Here is a 24,674-nt window from a genome sequence, read left to right as displayed (position 1 = left end):
ACCGGGCCCAGCCAGGGTTTTTGAATTTCTTAGAGAAATGCATTGAAAGAAATTAATATATTTCACTTGAATAAGGAGTGATTTAGTTTAAAAAAGGTTTATCAAAAGTCTATGCATTGGGGTAGATGCTGTGAAGATTTTTAACCAAATGGGGTTTGTGCTGTCTGTCTTTAAGGGGATACTGTCTTTTTGTGGTTACAAGATACACACCTAAAACGGAGCATAATGCTATCTAATTACCTGTAATCATATAGGAAATAATGGGTCAGCTGGAAAAGTTAGGAAAAGTTTTCTGTAGTAGTAAAATATGAGCTATGCCTTAAATAAATCTAGCCTTTAAGTAAGAATTGGGATTTTTACTTTTGTTTTTTTTTTTTTTTTGCATCTTAAGTAGTTCTTGGTTCTTCAGTTATCTTCCATCTTCCTCTTTGGCAATTTATGAGCAAATGAGTTAAGTTTATAGTTCTGCTCTAGATAGTATATTTGTTGCAGTCTTTACTACTGTCATTTCTTCTGGTCTTGTCACTTTGGGTGAATGGTCTAGTCCCACATTTCCTGTTAAGTCAGCAGTTTTTTCTAGTCAGTCCTAATAAATGTTCACTCCTACTTGAATTAGTCAGTCATCTTCTATGATAAAATGTTAATAAGAATCTTGATTTAATTGGCAAATCGTGGTTCCCTACCCTCTTTATGGCTATTGGTACATATGTGCCTGTCTAATATTTGGAAGATAGTATACTACAGAAATAAGATTGTTCAAAGTTTTGGCAGTTTACAGGCTGGTTTCATAGCTTCTCATTTGGGCCAGTTTTCTTGAAAATTCTCTAAGGTAGCTGAGTGCCTCTATTTCACAAATGAGGGGAGAAAGTTCATGGAAAGTGGAAGAATGGGGAATTCTATCCTAGACTTCTGTTTCCGGGTCCTGTTTGATTTACAGAATTCACATGCTGCTCACATCGAATGAAGATCAACGTGTGTGAAGCTGGATGGGAGAGGGGTGTTTGCTTAAGGTATGAAGAATGCTTCCAAAAGCTCAGTGTTTAATGAGTTTTAATTTGTTGGGCATCTTGCAGACCTGTTGCTTAAAGCATAAACAAGAGAATTTTAAGAAAAGACAACTTCTTGTATGAGCTAAAATTTCTAATAGGCAATATTACAAAATGTGGTCCAAAACACAAGATGTTCAGAAAGGGATAGCGAAGTCTCCTTTCTACCATATTGTCTTCAGACCCCCACCTGCATCCCAGACCCCTCCTTACATAGTTTAGAAGCAATAATTCTTACCACTTTCATGCATATCTTCTGAGATATATTTTATGTATTTTTTAAGTGTAGATTTTGTGTATTTTTTAATAGTCCTTTGAAAAATTGGTGCTTGCTCCATACTGTGCATACAATGGCTTTGTTTTTTAAACGGCTCTCAGCTAACCTTTTAATGACTTATTTATAAAAGCTAAGTTCTTTATTTTTGCAATTTGCACTGGAATGTTAATTCCATGATAAATAGAAAGCTTTTTTTTTAATTAAAAAGAAGTACATTAGGTTTCAGAGTCATTTTCCGAATGTGTATAAACTTCCAAGTAAAATCCCTAGAATAACATGGCTCTAAAACCTGATTCAAATCTGTTATTTTCAAGGAATTCATAGGATATGGCAGGTAGAAAACAGTTAAGGGTCAATAAATTATAGTTGGAATGTCTTTGTGAGTCTAACACAGCTAAAGCAAATAGCTTTAATTAAATGAATACAACATGCATCATTCTTTAGTCTCCAGAAAAATCACACAGGAGTGAGTTCCAGAGCAGGGAATGAGAGGGATGCCGGGGTGGGTCTGGCTACTCTGTGTACTGTGTAAGCATTTTTGCTGTATTTTAGAGCTTTTTGCTCTATGGTTATTTTACACGGTCATCTGGCAACATGATGTCTGTCATATTTGTATTTGTGTTCTAATGAAAGGCTCTTAGCTGTTTCAAGCTTGTTCAGAAATAGAAACTTTTGCAGTAACTGCATTTAGGACCTAAATAGTAAGCACAATGCCACTTTGACTATTGAAACGTTACTCTAACCACAACTGATCATGGGATTAAATTCCAATGCAAAGTGCAAAAAGAAAATGTAGTTTGTTTATTTTTGCCCCTCAGATGATTGGGTGCTTCCTCCCACTGCCTCTGCAGCAGAAGCTGGGAGAGGAGTGAGGGTCGTGAAATGTCTGATGTAATAATTTAAGTAACTTCTGTGTCTTCAGAGTGGGTCTAGCAGCAAGTGTCTTTCACCAGTGCTGGTCCTCCATTTTTCTTTTGCTCCCTTTCCCCTGAATCTTCAGGAGGGTGGGTGCCTTCCCCATGTCTCCTCTTCTTCCTTCTAGAGCATTGTTCCCCAAGACCTGGCCAGAGGAGTGCACAGAGGCGTGTTCTCTACACGGAAGCAAAGTGGTGGTCTGTCTGTCTTGCTAGAAGACAAGCCTGTCATCTTCCTGTCCCGGTGCAGTAAAACTCATGGCTTGGTGTCACATGTAGAAGGCTGTGGGGACATGTCCTAAGTGGTTAATTAAGTGCACCAATTTAATATTTGTAAAAGTGCTGTACCTATTGTTCCCTATGATAGGAATATTTCACCAAAGCCAAGGCTATTGCTTGCTCAGGTATATATAGAAATCTGAAAAGATGAGAGAAATTTACCATATGATAATGACAACATTAATTTCAGACAGCTATCTCATGCCCTGGAGAAGGAGCTGAGCCTGTTGGTGGCAGATGTTCAGTGTGTCCCTCTGTTAGAAGGAAGCCCCCGAAGCTGTAGCTGTGGGGGAAGCTGGTGGTGTGACTGATGTGTCGAATAAGTAATTCTTGTTCTAAGGGCTAAAATTGGATTCTGTGGTTGCCACACGCCTTAGCTTGAGATGCATGTACAGGGTTGATAGGGAAAAAGGACACTGGGGGAAAAAAATCCCTAAATGCAACAGTTAGCATGTTTGCATTAAAATGGAAATGAGAATTGGAGACCTGTCAGCGAAAGGGAGAATCCAAGAAAGGTGTCCAGTATGGTTCTCCTCAGCTATCAGATATAGCCCAGCACCCTCACAGGAAGAAAGACGCAGTTGGGAGTTTCTACGCAATCTTGCAATACAAGACTTTTGTGCTCTTGTCAGACCCTCCCTTGTTGACCCCTCTTCCCTATTTTGTATCCTTGCCAGAGGCCTCGGCCCCCTGTTTTTTAACTTGGCCACCCTGGTCTCTTTTCTTCTGAAATCTTTAAGCATTGACTACCTGACACACAACTGGTAAGTATTTAAATATTGCCTTATAACGGCCTTGTCTTTTCTGAGGTACTGCTGCCCTTCCTCAGCTGTGTTATTCACTCCTTAGGCAGAGGGCTCTTTACTCACCATGGCTGGTCATATCTTCACCTCTTCACCTCTGTCTTCAGGCTTCCTTCTCTATCCCCTCCACCTGTCCCAGGAATGTCCCGGAGGAACAGTCCTGTCAGTCTCCCTTAGCAACCTATTCACTGCCCGCCCCGACATACCTGCATCATACAAACCTATGTGCAGCAGGTTGTCCTTACCTGTCTTCCTCCAGTCTTGGTTGGAGAGATGCTACTTTCACCTAATAAAGAAGAAGTTTCATTAAAACAAGTTGAGGAAATAACAAACTGCACCCAGCCCTGCCACCCCTCCCCAGCTGTTCTCTGTAATTCCACATCTTCATCGATGGCATCAGGACCACCCATTCGGAAATGTGTTAGCTGCCCTTTCTCTTTCCTTCATCTCCATGTTAGGGTGTTTCCTCTTCTGCCTCACAAAGGTGTTGCACCTGCCTCTTTGTTCCCTGCCGCAGTCACCTCCCTGATGGAGTTGGCAGCCTCCCTTCAAGGGTTTCCCCTACAACTTCCTGAGAAATAGTGTTAATTTACATATCTGATCTTGCCGTTGCTGTATTTAAAATCTTTCAGTTACCCATTTGTGATAAAAAACCAAACTGCATAGCTTGCCACTGCCTGGGTCAGAGTCATTCGGGCTGCTGATTAAAAAAGCAGATTTCTGGACCCCACTCTAGACCTCTGGAGCTGAAATCCCTGGAGTTGGAAATAAACCTGTGCGTTGAACCAGCACCCTCTGGTGACCATTTTGTGCACTAGCGTTTGAGCAACTCTGGCCTCTAGGGACCTTCCTAAGCTTCACTGGTGGCTCCCTCTGCCTTCCTGCTGTCTGCATTGCCTGAAATGTCACATGTTCCGGTTTCGGTATGTGGAACTCCTTTGTACCTTCCCCAGTATTTGGATGAAATGCCCCCTTGCTTTCTTTTCTGTGTCGCAGGGTACACTGGAGCACTTACGTTGTTGCTGTCTACTTCTGTGTCATGTACGCCTCAGGCAGGGCCACTTTCTTCACTTTGTAGCCTCATATCCCAGTAGAGGGCCGTGGTGGCCATTTAGTGTTTGCTGCTACATATTGATGGGTTTTATTTTATTTGATTTTGAGCTGCCTGCTTGATTCCCTAAGTAATAGTACTTTGCACGGTGTCATTGCACAGCAAATAAAACCAGAGAGAAATGGCCGGTTTAAAATAACATAGTAAAATGAGTCATCCAGACAAAAACAGATACTCTATATCTGTCCTCAGTGTTCTACAGGTAATTCTGTTAGAGGAAAACTTTTTAAAAGCAAAAATGTATTTCAGTAATGTATCACACTGTGTCATTTTCACTGTGTACCAACAGCCCATCCCCACCCCTCTTCCTTTTCTCTCTTTTCCTGCTTTCCAGCCAGAGAACCTGATTTAACTATTTGATCATTCAGCAGAACCCAGCAGTCTGGCCAGTGGTCTGACTCTGCTGGTCTCGTGGCACTGAGGCAGCAGTTTTCATTTGGGCTATTTATCCAGGCGGCCAATCAGTGCACTGACTACTTTTCATTACCCAAGTGAACAGTGGCTGAGTAGGGGATTTTGGATTTTCTGTGGCTCATTTTATAGCGTACAACTGATTAACTTTTTAAACCCTTTTATTATGGGACATCAAACATGTGCAAATATAGAAGTATGTAATGACACCCATTTACTCTTCACCCAGCTTTAGCCATTAACAACTCACAGTCACTCTTGTTTCTACCCCTTATCCTTCCTGTCTCCCCTACCTGTGAAATTATATCATTTCATAGTGGATTACTTTTTATCAGTATGGAATAATCTTTTCTTTTACTTCATGAAGAAATAATCTTTTACTTCATTTTATTGGTAGTTAAATATTTCATGAAAACATTTTAAATATTTTAATATTAAAAACAGCTTTATTGATATAATTGACATACTATAAAATTCATTTAAAGTCTACAGTCAGTGTTTTTTTTAGCATGTTCACAGAGTTGTGAAGCTATTACCACATTTTAGAACATTTTCACCACCCCTAAAAAACCCCATGCCCATGAGCAGTCACTCCCCATCTCCCTTCAGTAGCTGCGGGCAACCACTAACCTACTTTCTCTGTAGATTGCCTTTTCTGGACATTTTATATAAATGGAATTATACAATATGTGGTCCCTTGAAACTGGCTTATTTCAGTTAGTGTATGTTTTCCTGGTACATCCATGTGGTCGCACGTTTCAGTACTTCATTCTCTCTTAGGGCCGAATGGTATTCCATTGTATGCATACGCCACATTTTATTTATCTGGGTATCAGTTGATGGATATTGGATTGTTTTTGGTTATAATGAACATCCTGCTGTGAACATTTTTTTTTACAGGTATTTATGTGGACATGTGTCATTTCTCTTAGATATGTAGTCTAGTTCTCCTGGGTATGTATAACTTACTGGGTTATGTGATGACATTATATTTAACCTTTTGTGGAACTATTGTACTGTTTTCCACATATTACATTTATCATTTTACATTCTCACGAGGAACACCTGAGGATTTCGGTTTCTCTGCATCCTTGTCAATACTTGTTATTATCAGTCTTTTTATTATAGCTGTCCTAGCGGTATTTCATTGTGGTTTTGATTTGCATTTCTCTAGTGGCTAATGATGTTGACCATCTTAAATGTGCTTATTGGCCATTTGTTTATTATCTTTGGAGAAATATCTGTTCAGATCCTTTGCCTATTTTTTAACTGGGTTGTCTTTTTATTATTGAGTTCAGTAGTTCATCTTGTATTCTAGATCCAACTCCCTTATATATGATTTGAAAATATTCTCTCCCAGTTGGTGTGTTATCTTTTTGCCCTGTTAATGGTATCTTTGACCAAAAAAGTATTTTAACAACAGAAAATATAAGAAAAATTGTGGAAAATCTTTCAGCCATTCTTATTGAGGGTTCAGTAATGATGTATATAATAGCTGACATGTACTGAAATTTTCGGTTTTGTATTTTTTCCTCATTCGGTCTGCACCGTCAGGCTGGTTAAACTCTATGTTCTGCAGCTTTGAGAAGCAGGCTGTTCCCACTCAGAAGGGGGTACTATTGTAGTCATATAGCCTAAAGAAGAATTTCCAAGGAAATGAGTTTCCTTGGAAATTGATTTGATTTCCAAGGAAATCAAATTGATTGAGGAGTTCATCACCTCTGACTTAAAAGTCCTGTGTCAGGTGAATCACCTTAGAGATTTGGTCCTTAGTCTCTGGACTTGGATGGAGTTTTAAAACAACAGTCTCTGTTGCATTTCATTTCACATAATGAGTTCCTACTGGCTTTGATGATGAAAAAGGAAGTAGCTAGGAAAATGAACCTTTAAAGTTAAAGTTTTTTCATATATGGTTATATAAAAACCCATACATACACATACATTTACAAGGAAATTTATTGAAAAAGAATGGAAAGTCCATTATTTGCCTGGCCCATTTATAGCCATTGATTAACAGGTGCTTCTATTTAGCTATATTAGAGACAGTGTATTAGAGAAGGAATTTGGCCTTTTCGCTATTGTCGTGTCTGAAACCTTTTAGGTATGCAGTGGTGAGTTTAAACTACAAAAGAAAGAAGTTTGTATCAAGAAATGAGAGACAGAATAATTGGGAGGGAACTTGATTTGGTAGTTATTTTGGGAGGACCTTATGGTGTATTGATTGAAATCAATACTTAGGTGTTGTCTACGTGTAAGGTGTAGTTTTATGGGGATGGAGGATGGAGGAAATTGTAGTATGTCAGAGATGGGGAACAAAGCCCTGCTAGGTGATGAAGTGGTGTTCAGAGACTAGAGGAACCTAAATGTTAGAATACAGGCTAGTAGAGAAGGTAGACATTCTTCAGAGATATTATGGGTTCAGTTCCAGACTGCTACAATAAAGTAAATCACACGAATATTTTGGTTTCATAGTGCATATAAAAGTTACGTTTACAATGTATTATAGTCCATTAAGTGTGCAATAGCATATGTCAAAAAAGGTAACATCTTAATTAAGGAATACTTCATCCCTAAAAATGCTAACAGTCATCTGAGCCTTCACTGAGTTGTAATCTTTTGACTAGCAGAAGGTCTTGCCTCGGTGTTGATGGCTGCTGACTGATCTAGGTGGTGACTGCTGGAGGTTGGGGTGGATGAAGCAATTTAAGTCTTAAAGGAAGACAGTAATGAAGTTTGCCACATTCATTGACTCTTCATTTTATGAAAGAATTCTGTGTAGCTTGTGATACTGTTTGGTAACATTTTACAAAATTGGAGTCAGTCCTCTCAAACCCTGCTACTGTTTTATCAACAAAGTTTATGGAATATTCCAAATCCTTTTTTGTCATTTCAACAGTGTTCACAGCATCTTCACCAGGAGTAGATTCCATCTAAAGAAACCACTGTTTGCTCATTTATAAGAGGCAACTCTTCATGCTTAGTTTTACTGTGAGGTTGCAGCAATTCAGTCCCATCTTCAGGCTCCACTTCTAATTGTAGTTCCTTGCTGTTTCCACATCTGTTGCTATCTCCTCCACTGAAATCTTAAACCTCTCAAACTCATCCATGAAGGTTAGAATCAACTTCTTACAAACTCTTATGGAAGTCAGTATTTGACCCCCCGACACTTGAATCACAAGTATTCTTAATGGCATCTAGAATGGTGAATCCTTTCCAGAAGCTTTTCAGTTTGCTGTGCCCAGATCCATCAGAGGAATCACTGTCTACGGCAACTATGGTCTAATGAAATATATTTCTTAAATAATAATATTTGAAAGTCAAAATGACTTGATCATGGGCTACAGAATGGATGTTGTGTTAACAGGCATGAAAACAATATTAATCTCCTTGCACATCTCCATCAGAGCTCTTGGGTGAACAGGTGCATTGTCAGTGAACAGTCATGTTTTGAAAGGTAGCTCTGTTTTTCTGAGCAGTAGATCTCAAGAGTGGGCTTAAAAATATTCTGTAAGCCATGCTATAAACAAATGTCCTGTCCTCCAGCCTTTGTTGTTTTATTTACAGAGAACAGACTGACTAGATTTAGCATAATTCTTAAAGCCATAGGCTTTTCCAAATGGTGAATTAGCGTTGGCTTTAGGTTAGTCGTCAGTCATATCAGTCCCTAACAAGAGCATCAGCCTGTCTTTTAAGGCTAGGCCTTGACTTCTCTTTTCTAGCTATGAAAATCCTGGATGGCATCTTCTTCCAACAGAAGGCTGTTTTGTCTAACTTGAAAATCTGTTGTTCAGTGTAGTCGCCTTCATCAGTGATCCCAGCTAGACATTCTGGATCATTTGTGGCCGCTTCTATATCAGCATTGCTGCTTCACCTTGTACTTTCATGTTGTGGCGATGGCTTCTTTCCTTAAACGTCACGTACTAGCTCCTGCTAGCTTCCAACTTATCTTCTACAGCTTCTTCTCTTAGCCTTCGTAGAATTGAAGACAGTTGAGGCCTTGCCCTGGATTAGGCTTTTGCCTAAAGGGCGTGTTGTGACTGGTTTGATCTTCTATTCAGACTGCTGAAACTTGCTCCCTATCAGCAATAAAGTTGTTTTGCTTTCTTATCATTTGTGTGACTGCTGAAGTAGCTTTTTTTTTTTTTTTTTTTTTTTTTGAGACGGAGTCTCACTGTGTTGCCCAGGCTGGAGTGCAGTGGTGCAATCTCGGCTCACTGCAAGCTCCATCTCCCAGGTTCACGCCATTCTCCTGCCTCAGTGCCCACCACCACGCTAGCTAATTTTTTGTATTTTTAGTAGAGATGGTGTTTCACTGTGTTAGCCAGGATGGTCTCGGTCTCCTGACCTTGTGATCCACCCGCCTTGGCCTCCCAAAGTGTTGAGATTACAGGCGTGAGCCACTGCACCTGGCATGAAGTAGCATTTTTAATTTCCTTTGAGATCCTTTCCTTTGCATCCACAAGTTGGCTGACTGTTTGGCATAAGAGACCTTGCTTCTGGCCTGTCTTAGCTTTTAATATGCCTTCCTCACTGAGCTTAATAATTTCTACCTTTTGATTTACAGTGAGACGTGTGACTCTTCCTTTCACTTGAACACTTAAAAGCCATTGTAGGTTCATTCATTGGCCTAATTTCAATATTGTATCTCAGGAAATAGGGAGGCCTGCAGTGGCGTGGCGGGTGGGAAGAGAGATGTGGGACAGAGACAGGTTGATGGAACAGCCAGAACACACACAACATTTATCCATTAAGTTGGCTGTCTTATATGGGAATGGCTTGTGGCACCTCAAGACGTTTACAATAGTCACTCAAAGATCACTGATTACATAACAGACATAATAATAACTGAAAAGTTTTGAGACGCTGTCTCCAAAAAAAAAAAGACCTTCAGTGGAGCCACAATTCTTAATGAATGAAGGCCAAACTCCTTAGCTAGGAATTAAAATCATTTCAAACACTATCTACCATTTCTCACCATGCTAGCTTCAGTTGCTTTATCTCTCATGTTTACAGTGCTTTATCCATCTAAAATACAGGCATACTTCATTTTATTGCACTTTGCCTTACTAGGCTTTGTAAATACTGCATTTTTCAAGAAATTGAAGGCTTGTGGCATCATTTTCCCAACAACATATGTTCACATATGACTGTGTGTTACATTTTGGTAATTCTGTCAGTGTTTCAGTATAATCTGTATCCATTTCTGTTTTCTTTCTTTCCTTTTTTTTTGAGACAGAGTCTCGCTCTGTTGCCCAGGATGGAGTGAAGTAGCGCGATCTTGGCTCACTGCAACCTCTGCCTCCCAGCTTCAAGTGATTCTGCTGCCTCAGCCTCCTGAGTAGCTGGGATTGCAGGCACCCACCACCACGTCTGACTAATTTTTGTATTTTTAGTAGAGATGGGGTTTCGCCATATTGGCCAGGCTGGTCTTGAACTCCTCACCTCAGGTGATAGGCCTGCCTCCGCCTCCCAAAGTGCTAGGGTTACAGGCGTGAGCTACCGTGCCCGGCCTTCTGTTTTCTTTTTATCATCTGAAACTGGGGCCTCACTCCAGACCAGTTAAGTTAGAAACTGATGGGGTGGGGCCTGAGGCACTGGTATTTGTTAAAAGTTCCTGTCACCATTCTGCTGTGCACTCAGGGGTGAGAGCTGAGTTGAAAGTAGGCCCATCTGGCCACTGTCCTGCTCATTGGTCTCCTTTCATTACCGCTCCCTAGTTGTGAATAATTATAAACATTAATAATTATTGAGTACAGTACTAGTCACCGTGTGTTTTCTATTTTAAATTTTTAAATTGCAGTTTTACTAATCCTTATCCACTTGACTATCTTATGTCCCAGAGCCCTATATTTATCTGACTGATATAACTTTAAGTCAGTAAAATACACTTAAAGCACAGGGTTAAGAGGGCTTTATTTATGGACTCCCAAAAGGAGTTCAGATTGTGGAATATATTCAGCAACATTTTTAAAAAAAGATATCACATGTTTATAAAAACATTCATGCATACTTAGAGTAAAAAAGACAGAAAATATATATGAAAATATTTCATGATTATAGGTGATGGCATTACAGATGGTTTTTCTTTTCATGTCTGTAGTATAAATTTTCGATAATGAACATGTATTTCTCCTATATTTAAAAAAATCTTAAAAAGAAGATACACCCTAGACAAAATAGGGGAGTATGAATGTGTGTGTTATTAATATTTTTAGCTCCTGAGGCTAAAATATTCAGTGGGGATATTGAGAATAGTACCATACTGAGAGTGAGTTAATAGCAAGGGTTGGCATACAAAAGCTAGGATTTGCATCCTTGTTATTTTTGTTTTTGCTTATTATAGCTAAGCTAAACTTGTCTCATCTGATGGTTGGTGTTTTGTTTTGTTGAACAAGCGAGTGTCATGAGACTGTTAGTCCATAACAGGGCAGAAGAACATGATGACATAGATAGTTTACTGTTTTTAATGCCAATGGACTAACTTTAATATCTGTTATCGGTGCTTTCAGAGAAACTATTAAACTAGGAACAGCATGTCGACCTAGTATCTGTTCATCTTTTCACATTGGCTTGTTACCGAAGTTTAACAACTCCAGTGTGCATTTGAATTTTAATTTTAAATAAGACACAATTAAAATAAGTGGTTTAGATGAAAACCTAACAGTAGTTATCTCTGGGTTCTGTTAAATAATTTTAAGGGTATTTAAAAAGTAAAAACAAAGCACTCAGTGACTAGCAGATGTTTAGTTTCTACTCTTTCGAAATGTCAAAATAGGAGGTAGGAGAACCTATTGCCAAATAATGGGAAAACAGCATTGTGTGGTAATGTTTCAGTAGGGTGTTTTCTTCTGAAATGCTGTTTTGCTAATCCTTGGGGAAATTTGGCTGTGAGCATGCAATTATTACATTTTTATCCACAGAATGGGCTAAAGTTGGCATCACATCCCTCATGGTTGCCAGAGGCAACACACTGATTTAATTTGTGCCCCGGTGGCAGACATTTTTGAATAATTTCAGTGATTTTTTTCCTGATGCTACTTTGGTTGTTTCCTTTCCAGTATCCCACTGATTGCTGCTCCCCACCCTCTCTGATTTCACCCTCCCTGAGTTTTGAGACACTTGGTGTTGGTTGAGGAGAGTAGAATAATTAAAGGTCCAGACGATTTTCCTGAGGGAAGCCATGCAGGTGTCCCTGACACATCCTGGGGCAATGCGGGTTGGAATGCTTTCATGGTCCAGCCCGCAGTGAATGAATGTCTGTCCTCTTAAAGACTGACAAAAACAAACACATCCTAATTAGACATATTTGAAATTCCATGTGGAGCCTGCAAAATGGATCTTAAGAGAGCTGCTTTTGTGGGATTTTGAATTCTTTTACTGTAGAATTTGAGATTCCTTGAGATCTCCCCTTCATGATTCTGTCCTGCTTTGCCTTTTGTTTTTTTTGATATACTAACTGATGTTTAACTAGGAGGATCACCAGATGGACCTAATTCGAGAGTGAACATCTATTCTCCTAGGTTAAGAGTCACAAAAGCACGAGGGTAGGGCTGCCTGTTTCTCCAAGAACTGGCTGTGGCCACAGGGCAGGCCACCTCACACTAGTATGTGTTCTCTAAGGGCTTTGGGTGGATATCCTTTTCTGAGCACGGCTTGTATAGGCACAAATCATTTTTAGGGAGCAGATGTTTGTTTTATCAGTACACCCTCTAGATAATCAGAAAGGGGAAGAAAACATGTAATTCTTCTACCCATTGTGTCTAGAAACTCACATTTTTCTTTTTTTAAAATCCAGAGTGGACACAGATATCTACCAGATATCTTCGAGAGCAGTTGGCCAAGATTTCTGACTTTTACCACATGGCCTCCAGCACGGGTGATGGCCCTGTCCCTGTGCCACCAGAGGTGGAACAAGCCATGAAGCAATGGGAATACAATGAAAAGCTAGCATTTCACATGTTCCAGGTAACCTTTCGAAGACATGAAGAGTTGTGTGCCATGCTTTTAATAAGAAAGCAGATTCCTTATAGTTTGGTGTTCTGGGGTTAAATCCTATTTTTATATGAACCAATACATTCGAAGAAAGCAGTCTGACATTTCTCACATCGAATTGTATTAAGGCTAACACATCTGCCCTGGGATGACAGCTTGTTATATATATTGATCTCCAGCTTTCAATCATGTTAGCTTTTTTAGTGCTATTAATTACTTCGTAATTGCACTATTAAATGTAATCCTTCTAAACCTTTTATTTTGCAAAATTTGATATATTTATTCAAAAACACCTTTGTGCTGATGTCTTCTGTGGTAGCAGACCTCCTTTAGGCCCAAGTTGTTCCAGAGAAAGGTCATCTTAATTCAGCTGCAGCTGAAAATACAAACAGAGCTGAGGGGAGGGGTAAGGGCATTTAGGAATGACTGAACTCTCATCCAGATGAGCTCATGTAAATAATATTGACCAGAAGAGGGCGCTTGGGCTCATAATAAGGTAGGAGAGGTGACTTCAGTTCAAGTCTTAGCAGAGATTTTAGTGCCTGTTACCTTGATTAGAGCGAGGGGACATGTGGTTTCTAAATTTTCCCTTTAGAACCTTTATTATAATTTTCAGGCTCTTCTAAGAGGTCAACATAGGAAAAAATAAGGTCTTTTTGAGAAGTAATATTGTTAGTTTTTAAGTCAGTAAAAATAACTCCTAGTTCCATTTAGAAGAGGGACTACTTTAGTGCTGCGCTGAGCTTTTATGACTTTCACTGAGCTCAGAATTTAGTCTGCATGTTGGAAAAAGTATCTCTCAGCATGCTTAATAGTTTTGGAAGACTCATATATTAGGAATATTTAAATTAGAATTTTTATTTTTTTTAAGAAAGCAGTTAGGTCCTAAAGGAATGAATATAATTGAAATAGTGATGTTAAATTTTAAATGTTCATTATATTTTAATTTGCCATATTCTGAAATGTGAAACAGACCCTAATTCATACACATGGAGACATATATATGCAGAAACAAGGGCATGGGTATATAAACAAAGCATCTACAGGATGGACTGTTGTTTACGAAGATTTTCTTTTTGTTTTTTTGAATCTTGAATTTACCATCTCTTATACCTTAATGGAAAATTCCATTTTGTCTCTTTTTAAAAAACATTTTAATTAATTTTTAAATTGACAAATGCAAACTATATATATATATATTTAGAGCTCACTTTATTGGTCTTAAAATTTTAAATTGCACTTTTTATGTGACTTTTTAACTATTTTTGACTCTAAACATGAAAAAAATTAGAAATTAGCAACATGTCATGTCAATGTGGCCTCACTGTAAACTTTGAAATACTACAACTGTAGTTTATCAGTGTAATATTTTCACGTGAATCCTTGATAGCCATTGCAGTGGAACACGTAACATATAACAGTTGCTAGGAACAAAGTAAGATTTCGTATGAACTACTAAGTTTGTTACTGGAATGGCCATAAAAGTATGTTTCTTTCCCAGAAAACAGTTTTTTATTGCTTTCTTTCATTCTGTGAATCATAATACAAAACTATAATAGGATATTAAATCTATATATGCATAGAATGTCATAAAATAATGTGTGTATCTATGGATGTGTATATGTATATGAGGGCAAGAGACAAAAGATGTTTGTAGTGCTTATATCAAGATTAGTGGTCTCAGTAGGGGCTGTGTCACCCCTGTGGGGCATTTTTGGAAATTGTAGGGGGTATTATGGTTTTTTTATTGTAGTTGTGTTGAAATGTTTATACATTATTTTATCATAAGCTCCTTTCATTTCTGTATATTAGGTCATTGATTTTTAAGGCTGTATTTTATAGATAGGTGATAGTATCTGAAACTAATTTTGGGATAGTGAGAGAAGCTATTAAGGGGACATTGGGTCTGATGGGATTTTTACACTTTTGTTAAGATGGTGGCACGAGCAGTGCATATCTTCTTTATAATTATCACTATTATCCAAGTTTCCTTCTATGAAAATGAGTTCATACTCCCCCAAAATCTAGCCAGGAGCTTGACACAACACACCCTGAGGGTGTGAAAGCTTCTGAATTTTGGAATCTTGTTGGAATTAATTTTTCTCAATTCGGAGCAGATTTCTAAAATACAACAAAAACCTATACTAAACAGATGAGTTATTTGTTTTGTTTAGAATCTGGACTGTGAGCAATGAGACTATGTTTAACAACAACAAAAGCAGTAGTAAAATTAGACTTAAGAATAAGAATGGCAGTGCTTTTTTTTTTCTTTTACATTATTAATGTAATTTTTCTTTGTTCATTTAAGGAAGGAATGCTAGAAAAACACGAATATTTGACATGGATCCTGGATGTTTTAGAAAAGATCAGACCAATGGATGATGATCTTCTTAAACTCTTGCTACCACTAATGCTGCAGGTATAGTACATGTCCTCTTGAGGCACTTGGTTTTATGGCAAGAAATGAGTCTGATAAGAATGATTAGGTAAGTGGGGGAGGAAAAGGAAAAAAAATCCTGTTGAAATGGAAGGAAAAAATGTCTTTGATGCTGTAACACATGAAGTGATAAAGGCTTCTAGTAAGTTTTAGCCATCATTTGTATTAACCGTGTTCATAGTTTTTATCCATGTGTCCTAATTTTTAAGTAATTTTACCCACATTGATTTCTCCCATCACTGAGCAAAGCAACCAACTTTTAAAATACTGTCTCCATATAATAACTCAAATTTCTGTGAAAACAAAACAAATCATCCCTTTTGAAGACAGAGAATCTTCTACAATCTTTTGACAAGTCTTTGAGACTCTTGGGGTAGGAAACTTTTTATTTTGATGATTAGTCTAAGATACGCTTAAATTTGACGTATCTAGATGAGGTTTATTTAAAAAAAAATTCTTAGGTGATACATGTATTTGATAATTCAAGCAAGATGGAAGAATATCCAATGAACAGCAGTTCTCCCCTTTCACTCTCATACCCTCCCCACAGACTATACCATAGGTTCCTGTGTCTCTCCCCTGAGATAGTCTGCACTTGCACTGTCCATTACAATAGCCACTAGCCAGATGTGGCTACTGAGCTCTTGAAATGTGACCAGTCCAAATTGATGTGTGCTCTAAGTGTAAAATGCACACCAGATTTCAGACTTAGTATGGAAAAGTGTGTAATAGTAGTACTTTTTATGTTGATTACCTGTCGAAATAACATTTGAATATATTGGGCTAAATAAAATACATGATTCTAATTTTTGCCTGTTTATTTTTTTCATGGCTCCTAGAAACTTTAAAATTATACATGTGGCTCACATTCTATTTCTATTGGACAGCACTTGCTTTATACCTTTGAAGTTTTTTTTTTTTCTTTTTTAAATGAAAAAAAGTCTGTGTTAAAATAGTTATTTAACCAAGACTCATAAGACATGACTGAAGTCTGGTGTCCTTCTACTTCTCAGTATTCAGATGAGTTTGTTCAGTCGGCCTACCTGTCTCGTCGTCTTGCCTACTTTTGTGCCCGGCGTCTTTCCTTGCTGCTGAGCGATAGCCCCAACCTCCTTGCTGCCCACTCACCCCACATGATGATAGGACCAAACAACTCGAGTATCGGGGCCCCCAGCCCTGGCCCCCCCGGCCCTGGCATGAGCCCCGTGCAGCTGGCCTTCTCAGATTTTCTTTCCTGTGCACAGCATGGTCCCCTGGTTTATGGACTTAGTTGTATGTTGCAGGTAAGTCCTTGGCCCTTGTTATTTTATGTTAAAATTCAATGTGGGAAGTGATTGAGTTAGGAATGGCATTTTCAGTTCAGTTTGATGTTTTACACCTCTAGGTTTTTCCTCACCCAAGTAATTTATTGATTGAAATTTTATGTTTTTATTTCCCTATTATGGATCAAGCTGAGAGAAGATTTGTCGCATTTGTCTAGGAGAATGTTATTGCAGTTGTCCTTTATTAGGGTCATTAAGCAGTTCAATTAAAAATCCTTCAGGGAACCCACAGAATAAGTCAGTTGTATTATTGTTCTTCTGGAAAGACAGCTTCTCCAGCTAGCATTTTTCATCTTTCTCAGTTCACATCTTGGGTTGGTTGCCTGTCAGTGTTTCTTTAAAGTTCAAATCATATATCAGGCTCCGTTCATCTTCCAAGCATTGTTGCTTGTGTAGTCCTTGAACATCCAGTAACATGCTGGTTGCTGGGCTGTTCCTTCCAGGAATATCAGGAATGAGATACAGCCCTGCCCTAGAGGAGCTCACAGCTTAGTGTTCAGTTCGTATTTCTTGAGCTCTTAATGTGTTCTGCTGTATAATAAGGAGTTTCGAAACAGAGTCGGCCCTCAAGACATGGTCTCCATTCTCAGAGTTTACTGTCTTTTCAGGAAAACTGGGTCATAAATGGACAGTTTCCAAATAATATGACAAGGGCTGTTGGGGAGATACACAGGGTGCCAAAGCAGTTGAAAAGGGGAACCTCTAGCCCAGCCTAAAATTCACAGAGGCTTTGTGAAAGAAAGTTTTTAGTTGTTCTAATGAGTTGAGAAAGATCAAGTAAAAAGAAGTAGTAAAAGTTTCCTGGCAGAGGAAACAGTATGGGAAGAGGCCCAGAGGCTGGTCAGTTATCTTTTGCATAGGTGGGTATTAGTGGGACATACATTATAAAAACTCTGTTGGGGGTCAGGGCATAGAAGACGACCTGTGGGCCTTATGATTGAGATGTCATCGGAAGGTTTTATGCAGCAAAGTGACACAGGTAGCTGTGTAATGTCGTTAGATTGTATTGGCCACAGTAGAAGGAAGATTGGTAGGAGAGGAGAGGTAGGAAAGAAGGAGGCTTGCAAGGCAAATAAATCAGTTTGGAAGCATTTCAGGGAGTTGAGCTTTGGACTATTTTGGACTGTTTTGTCCTTTATTTAGAACCTCCAAATGGATATGTTCGAGAGTTGTTACGTGTCCAATTCTGCAGATTTGGGCAGACAGTTGGCCACTTGTGTGGATTCGAGTCCGTCAAGAACTTTGGCTGTTCAGAAACCCAAGAGGGAGTGAGGTTGCCTGAAGAGTTTTGTAGTGAGAGAGAATTCGTGAATCGTGAATCTGAAGGATAGGAGTGCTAAGAGTCGGGCAGAGGGGAAGTCCATGGAGGAGACCGGGAAGGTTGGCCAGACCACAGAGAGAACAGGGGGAGAGTATTGTTGCCTAAAGATGATGAGAATAACCGTAATATTGTCATAATTATATTAGTGTATGGATAGCATTTATTATGGTCTAGGCATTGTTCTAAGTTGTAACAATGACGGGGTGTCATTTTTACTGTTTAGCTATTGTTATGCTTTTCTCCTTCCTCTGAACATCCAACTTTATCTGTTTCATTTCCAGACTGTCACTCTCTGTTGCCCAAGTGCCTTGGTGTGGAATTATTCCACAAATGAAAATAAGAGCGCAAACCCAGGCTCACCCCTGGATCTGCTACAGGTGGCCCCTTCTAGCCTCCCCATGCCGGGTGGGAACACGGCTTTCAATCAGCAGGTAGACTTTATGTTTCAGTGATTTGATGGCTGTTTTCATTCTTGAGAGGCATCAGGGCACAGTGGGTCAAGCACAGGTTTTAGTATCTAGATGCTTGGGTGCTATTCCCAGTTTTGCCCGCTAACACCCTGGGTGACCTTAGAGAATTGTTTAGCCTCTTCAGAATCACTGAAGTTCTTGAAGTTTCTCCCTTTCTTTTCACCGTCTTGTTGAACAATTCTTGCTGAGAGTTCTGCCACCCAGACTGTAATTATGGTGGTGGTTCTAATACATGACCATGACTCCTGTAGTAGTTTTGATATTTAGTAATTATTATATGCTCTTGCTAGTACTGGGTTTTTGTTTCAAAGCCTTATGTGACTTGAACAATAAGATTGTGATTAATATTTAGAATAAGATCCCTGTCTTTTACCAAGCAGTTTTCTTAATAAAACATTGCAAGTTGTTTTCACACATGAAAGAATGCCTCAAAGAGATTATTTTAGAACATTCACCTTTCCATGTGGTGTCCTAAAAAAGAAATTTCACTTGTAAAACAAATTTTGCAAGCATTTATTTTTGTGAACATTTATTATTGAAAACTGACATTGAATTGCCATTTGTAAATTTTAAAAATTCACTTATTGGGCCACAGGCTGCATTTCCTAAAATGCAGTCAAGATTGTAGTTCACCATAGGATACTTTACTCACGTGGGGGAAAACCTGACATGATTTAGACAGGCGCTGTGGCATTCCAAGCGCAAGTTAATTAGAAGCGATTCTCTTTCAGGTTCGGGCAAGGATTTATGAAGTAGAACAACAGATAAAACAAAGAGGCCGTGCAGTGGAAGTTCGGTGGTCATTTGACAAGTGCCAAGAATCCACAGCAGGTACAGAACGCCACAGAGGAATGAGTGCTTTTGAATGTTGGACTTTATGCCGTGTTTTTGCTTCTTACAAACAATTCCACATGAATAAGGCAGCTTTTTGACAGAGCCACTTGGTGAATTTTGAGGACAATCTTCAGTTTATGCCTTTTTAGATCCTGGCTGTCTAGAATGTCAGGTTTGGTTTTCTTGATGATTGTTTGGTAGCATATGCCAAGAATGGTAGTTTAAAAAAATTTCTTTTGCCTCACATAGAATGGTGATTTTGTACTGTTTTATTCTGTTTTTTGGCCTCATTAACCACTTGTTTAACTTCTGCTCATAGGGGTGACTATTAGTCGGGTTTTGCACACGTTGGAAGTTTTGGATCGTCACTGTTTTGACCGAACTGATTCCAGCAATTCAATGGAGACACTTTATCATAAGATTTTCTGGGCAAACCAAAACAAAGATAACCAAGAGGTAGTTAATTTTTTAAAATTATTTTTGCCTTTTGTTTTCGTAGTGCATTTTCTTCTTTCTCATTCAGGAAACTCTGGCGAAACCTTTTCTATGAAGTGTAGTATCTTATGAAGACATACACACTTTGAAATCATTCTATTGTTGTACTAAGATTACCCACGATTATTAAAATGAAATGTCGGGCTTGTCTACCTAGGAATATTGGTATATTGACTGGCAGGATTTTTCTTGGTTCTTTTATCATCACTCTCCAATTTTAGTTTTAGAAGAATATCCTTCATTTAGTGGTGGGACATAGTATGGTGGGTTGGCTTTAACTTGGGGGAATGTATGTTCACGTTTAGCACAGCAGAGGGCAGTGCATGAATACTTTTGATCATGATCTTTCAAAAATCCTTAGACAATGTGTTAGGGTTCTACAGAGAGATAGAACCAATAGAAAAAAAGTGTGTGTTATGTGTATGTATATATATACGTATGTATACATACATGTTTATATCTACGTAGAGAGAGAAAGGGGGAGAAAAGAGAGAGGTATTTATTTTAAGGAATTGACTCACATGATTATGGGGCTGGCAAATTTGAGATATTCAGGGCAGGCTGGAGATTCAAGGAAGAACTGATGTGGCAGTCTTGAGTCCGAAGGCAGTCTGGAGGCAGAATTCTTTCTTCCTCTGGGGACCTCAGCAATTAAATATTTCTCAGAACTCCTCTATTTTTTTCATTTGTATTACTTAAATGTTGACTGAGGATTACAAGATTCATGTTTTGTTAAAGTGCAAATAAATGACAAACCTAAATTAAAAATTAGTTGATTTAAATACTCAGAGAGGATTGTCTTATCTGTCTTGTTTCTTCCCAGAATTAGATCTCATCATCATCTTTTTTTTTTTTTGAGACGGAGTCTCGCTCTGTCACCCAGGCTGAAGTGCAGTGGCGCAATCCCAGCTCACTATGCCCAGCAAATTTTTTGTGTTTTTAGTAGAGATGGGGGTTTCACCATGTTGGCCAGGCCGATCTTGAACTCCTGACCTCCTGATTCGCCCACCTCAGCTTCCCAAAGTGCTGGGATTACAGACCTGAGCTACCGTGCCCGTCTGGGACCTCAGTCTTTTAAGGCTCTCTATGGACTAGATTAGGCTCACACACATTATAGAACATAATCTGCTTTATTCAAAGTCTACTGTTTTAAATCTTAATCACATCTTAAAAAAATCTTTTTAGCAACAATTAGACTGGTGTTTGACCAAACAACTAGATACAATAGCCTAGCCAAGTTAATATCTAAAATTAATAATCACAGACAATTTTTATCTTATACGTTTCTAGCAATAGATTGTTTCATGAATGAATTGCCCCAAAACTAGGATATTCAGTTGTTTTTTTCCTCAACCTTGTTTGGGGAGAAATAAAAAGTTTGTCTTCTTTTCACAATGAAAAAACTGCCGATGATACTCTCCAGCTTGTGCTAGGCACCAGGACTGCAGAGGTAAGTTTTAAGACACCTTCAATACCTTAGTTAACTGATGGCAAGCATCTTTGATATTTCAGCTAGCTTTTGGGAATGCATATGTGGAAAGAAAAGATGTTTCCTTCTCTTACCTTAATGTGAGCCTGATACATATTCCAGATTATTATTCTTTTTGGAATAAGTTTTGATTGATCACCCTGCTTCTCAAAGATATGGTTCAAGACTAATGGTGCCAGGTGGGATCATTCGGAACATTGAGAGCAAGGGACCGATTGAGTGTGCTTTTTAAATTCATCGTGAGTCTCAGTAGCAATGCCTCCATACTTCAGTGGAGCATGCTGATATAATCCTCTGCTTACTGAGGCAAGTTAGCCTGCTACGTGCTCTTTTTGGGTGGAAACCTCAAAGTGTATTTTTAGTAAAGACTTTCTTAGATAAAAGGCTTCATGAATACCAAGATTTTTAATATATATAAGTGAGTTATCTGGAAGGAAAGTAGGGATACCCAAAATTCAGGGGGATCTTGGATTGTTTAGCTTCTTGCACCAAGTGTTGAGTAAAAGCTACATCGTTTCCTGGTGAGGGTTTTACCAAGATTATCAAAACCACCTTAGTTTTGTGGTTAGCCTGACTATATAGCTTCAGAGTGTATACACTGGCTAACTTCAGGATTATTGCCTCATTCACCTGCAGACACTTAAGTTACTCACAGCACTTTCAAGAAAAAAATAAGGGTTTTTTGTTTGTTTCTTTTTTCAAAAAAATTCAAGGGTAGAAATTATGTTGCAATCTTTCTGAATGAAATCACACTGTGAGGTTCTCTGTAAATCACAGGCATCTACAGAGTGGGTGCTTGCGGTGAGCCATTAGGGTGCAAGAAGATTATTAGAACTTCTGGTCAGATTATAATTTTCAAAAGCCTCTTTTGTCTCGGGATGAATGTAATTATTATGATAGTATAGGTATAGAAGTTACAAATAAGTGTGTATTGAAAATTTTTACTAAAAAAACTCTTTGAGCTGAGAGGGTATGTGGGAAATGTTTGGAGATCACTGCCAGAAGCTTCCCCTACCTGAGTGACTTCTCCCAGGATGCAGGGAGTTGCATGCCACTAGAGGGCGACATGTGTTCAGGGCTGAGAGTCCGGAGGCTCTAGGCAGGGCCATCTGCCCCATTTAGCAGTAATTATTTTGAATGTTGACTCAACTTCAGAAAGACTTGAAACATGAACACTTTGAGAATTATAAGACACTACACAAATATGTTTCAAAAATTGTTAATAATAATATAGCAATTATTAGTATTATACTGGAAGAACTGATGTGATGATGCTGTACTCTGATAAGGAGTTGCGTGTGATTAGGATTCAGAAATCGGTCTTACTTCTTTAAAATATACTTCCCCTTTTTTGTTTTCATAATTCATTCAGGATTTAGCTAACATGATAGATAAAACATGATCAACCTCCGTAGTTGCAATAGGTTGGAGGTTTGCTGTTACTAGAAGTCCTGTCTAGGTAGGCCTAGGCCCCGGGTTGCATAGCCTGCTTCCTCACGTCTGTTTGGAAAACCTGAATTTTATGCTCCTCCATTCCTTAATTCCCTTTCCTCTGGAACTGCGACAGGGAAATGCAGTCCCCTGTACTTCCTTGTGGGAGGGGAGAACTTCTGTCCAAATGGGAGAAGTTTGTGTGTGTAATCAGTTTCAGTATTGGTGAAAGCCTGTTGAAAACTGCAATGCATGGGATGAAGGCATTCGAGGCCTGGGCAGAAGGCATTTGAGGCCTGGGCCCTGCCTTGTGGTTGTACTGTGGTCATGATAATGGGAGTAGGAGCTGATGCTGTGCGCATGTTGGGGTGTGCCAGGCTGTGTGGTGTCCTTCACTGATTCCACATGGAATGCACTGTTTCTTTTTTTCATTTTCTTTTTCTTTTTTCTTTTTCTTTTTTTTTGAGATGGAGTCTTGCTCTGTCACCCAGCCTGGAGTTCAGTGGCATGATCTCGGCTCACTGCAACCTCTGCCTTCTGAGTTCAAGCCATTCTCTGCCTCAACCTCCCAAGTAGCTGGGATTAACAGGCATCTGCTACCACGCCCGGCTAATTTTTGTATTTTTAGTAGAGATGGGGTTTCACCATGTTGGCCAGGCTGGTCTTGAACTCCTGATCTCGTGATCCACCCGCCTCAGCCTCCCAAAGTGTTATGATTACAGGCATGAGCCACTGCACCTGGCCTGGAATGTGCTGTTTCTTTACTCTCCCTCCCTGTTGCCCTTTGCCCCTCATTTCCTTGGCTACTGTTTCTGTGTCTGGGCTTTTGTGTACAGTGGCAAGGGAGGTGAAAATAAAAATCTCAAAAACCTGCGTGTTTCCTTATTCTAGATCTGTGCTGCTTGGTTTTCCATTCAGAGTAGTGCGAGATATAAAGATGGTAATACTGAGGTCAGGGCTCATGTCCCACAGTGGCCAGGCAGGTAGTGGGAATGAGTCAGGGGACACCATGTATAGGGCAGCCTCGAGGTGGTGGGGGTTGAGGTGTCTGGGAAGTGAGCAGAGCCTGTCTGAAGAGGGAAGCCTCTCAAATTCTTAGATTCTACTTGGGATCCACTGTTGCCTGATCATCCGACATTTCAAGAGAAGCTGGATGTCAAGATCTGCATGTAAACTTTCCTGATCTTAAAATACTGTGCAGCAAGGCATTGTGTCTGTTGGCCATGTTCACTCAGATGCTTGTCACTTTCAGTTCCTGGTACGTGTCCTCTACAGCATGTACTCACTTATTTGCTTGTTTAGTGTTTCAGAGCCATTTCTAGTCTGGGTAATGGAGGTGGCAAATCTAGACATCCACACAAAGGAGTCGTTATGTGAATGGTGGGACCCCTGGTTTCCACATGCTCACTGAGCCTGTCACTTGTGACCTCACCTCTAAGCAGCTGGAGGAGGAGTTGCCTTCTTTGCTTTTTAGAGGCCTCAGACCACTTCCTTCCTCTTGGCGTCTCTCTGTTTAGGATGAGTGTGAGGACGGAGGCAGCTGCATCTTTGGGGTGCCTCGAGGACATGGATAGAAGGGAAGGTCTAAAGGTGGCAGAAAGTGCTCACTGCCTTTTCACTTCTGTCTTTGGGGGCCCCAGGAAGCCGACTTCTTCCTGAGTAATGAAAAGATGGAACCAGCTGCACTGGACAGAATGCTGCTGCGACAATATGTGTGTTTCCTTCTTCCCTGCTGCTAAAACCACGCACCCCAGACTGGGAAACTTACATATTTATTGTTTGGATTTGTTTTATGCTTAGACTATTCATGCAGAATTCTTTGAAAGGTTGTGATGAGTTCATAGGGACGTTTTGAATGGCAAAGGCCCTAAGTTTAGAAAATGTACTTTCCTCACTTGTGGCACCAAGTGTCCCAGGCCCAGCCAGGTTTGTATCAGTGCAGCTGGTGAACTCTGCCTCACCACCACAATCCAGAGGACAAAAGCTCACTTTCTGTCAGTGCTGTGCTTGTTCCACATTTGGCTTCCTGCAAGCCTTTCCCT

General features: G+C 39.5%; 1 protein-coding gene across 1 annotated transcript in view; it reads left to right on the top strand.

Moving 5' to 3' along the window:
* The window catches only part of LOC115896892 (mediator of RNA polymerase II transcription subunit 12-like protein), a 106,367-nt gene that overhangs the window by 56,332 nt on the left and 25,361 nt on the right, over positions 1-24,674 (top strand). Inside the window, exons 6-11 of the mRNA XM_030928695.1 lie at positions 12,637-12,806; positions 15,142-15,252; positions 16,284-16,553; positions 18,195-18,344; positions 19,115-19,214; positions 19,537-19,673. Coding sequence (XP_030784555.1) covers positions 12,637-12,806; positions 15,142-15,252; positions 16,284-16,553; positions 18,195-18,344; positions 19,115-19,214; positions 19,537-19,673 — 938 coding nt within the window. The remainder of the gene's footprint in view (positions 1-12,636; positions 12,807-15,141; positions 15,253-16,283; positions 16,554-18,194; positions 18,345-19,114; positions 19,215-19,536; positions 19,674-24,674) is intronic.

The sequence above is a fragment of the Rhinopithecus roxellana genome, chromosome 1 (genome assembly GCF_007565055.1).
Source record: "Rhinopithecus roxellana isolate Shanxi Qingling chromosome 1, ASM756505v1, whole genome shotgun sequence".
Classification (NCBI taxonomy): Eukaryota; Metazoa; Chordata; class Mammalia; order Primates; family Cercopithecidae; genus Rhinopithecus; species Rhinopithecus roxellana.
The sequence above is the reverse complement of the archived record's forward strand: the minus strand, read 5'-3'. Positions and strand labels throughout refer to the sequence as shown.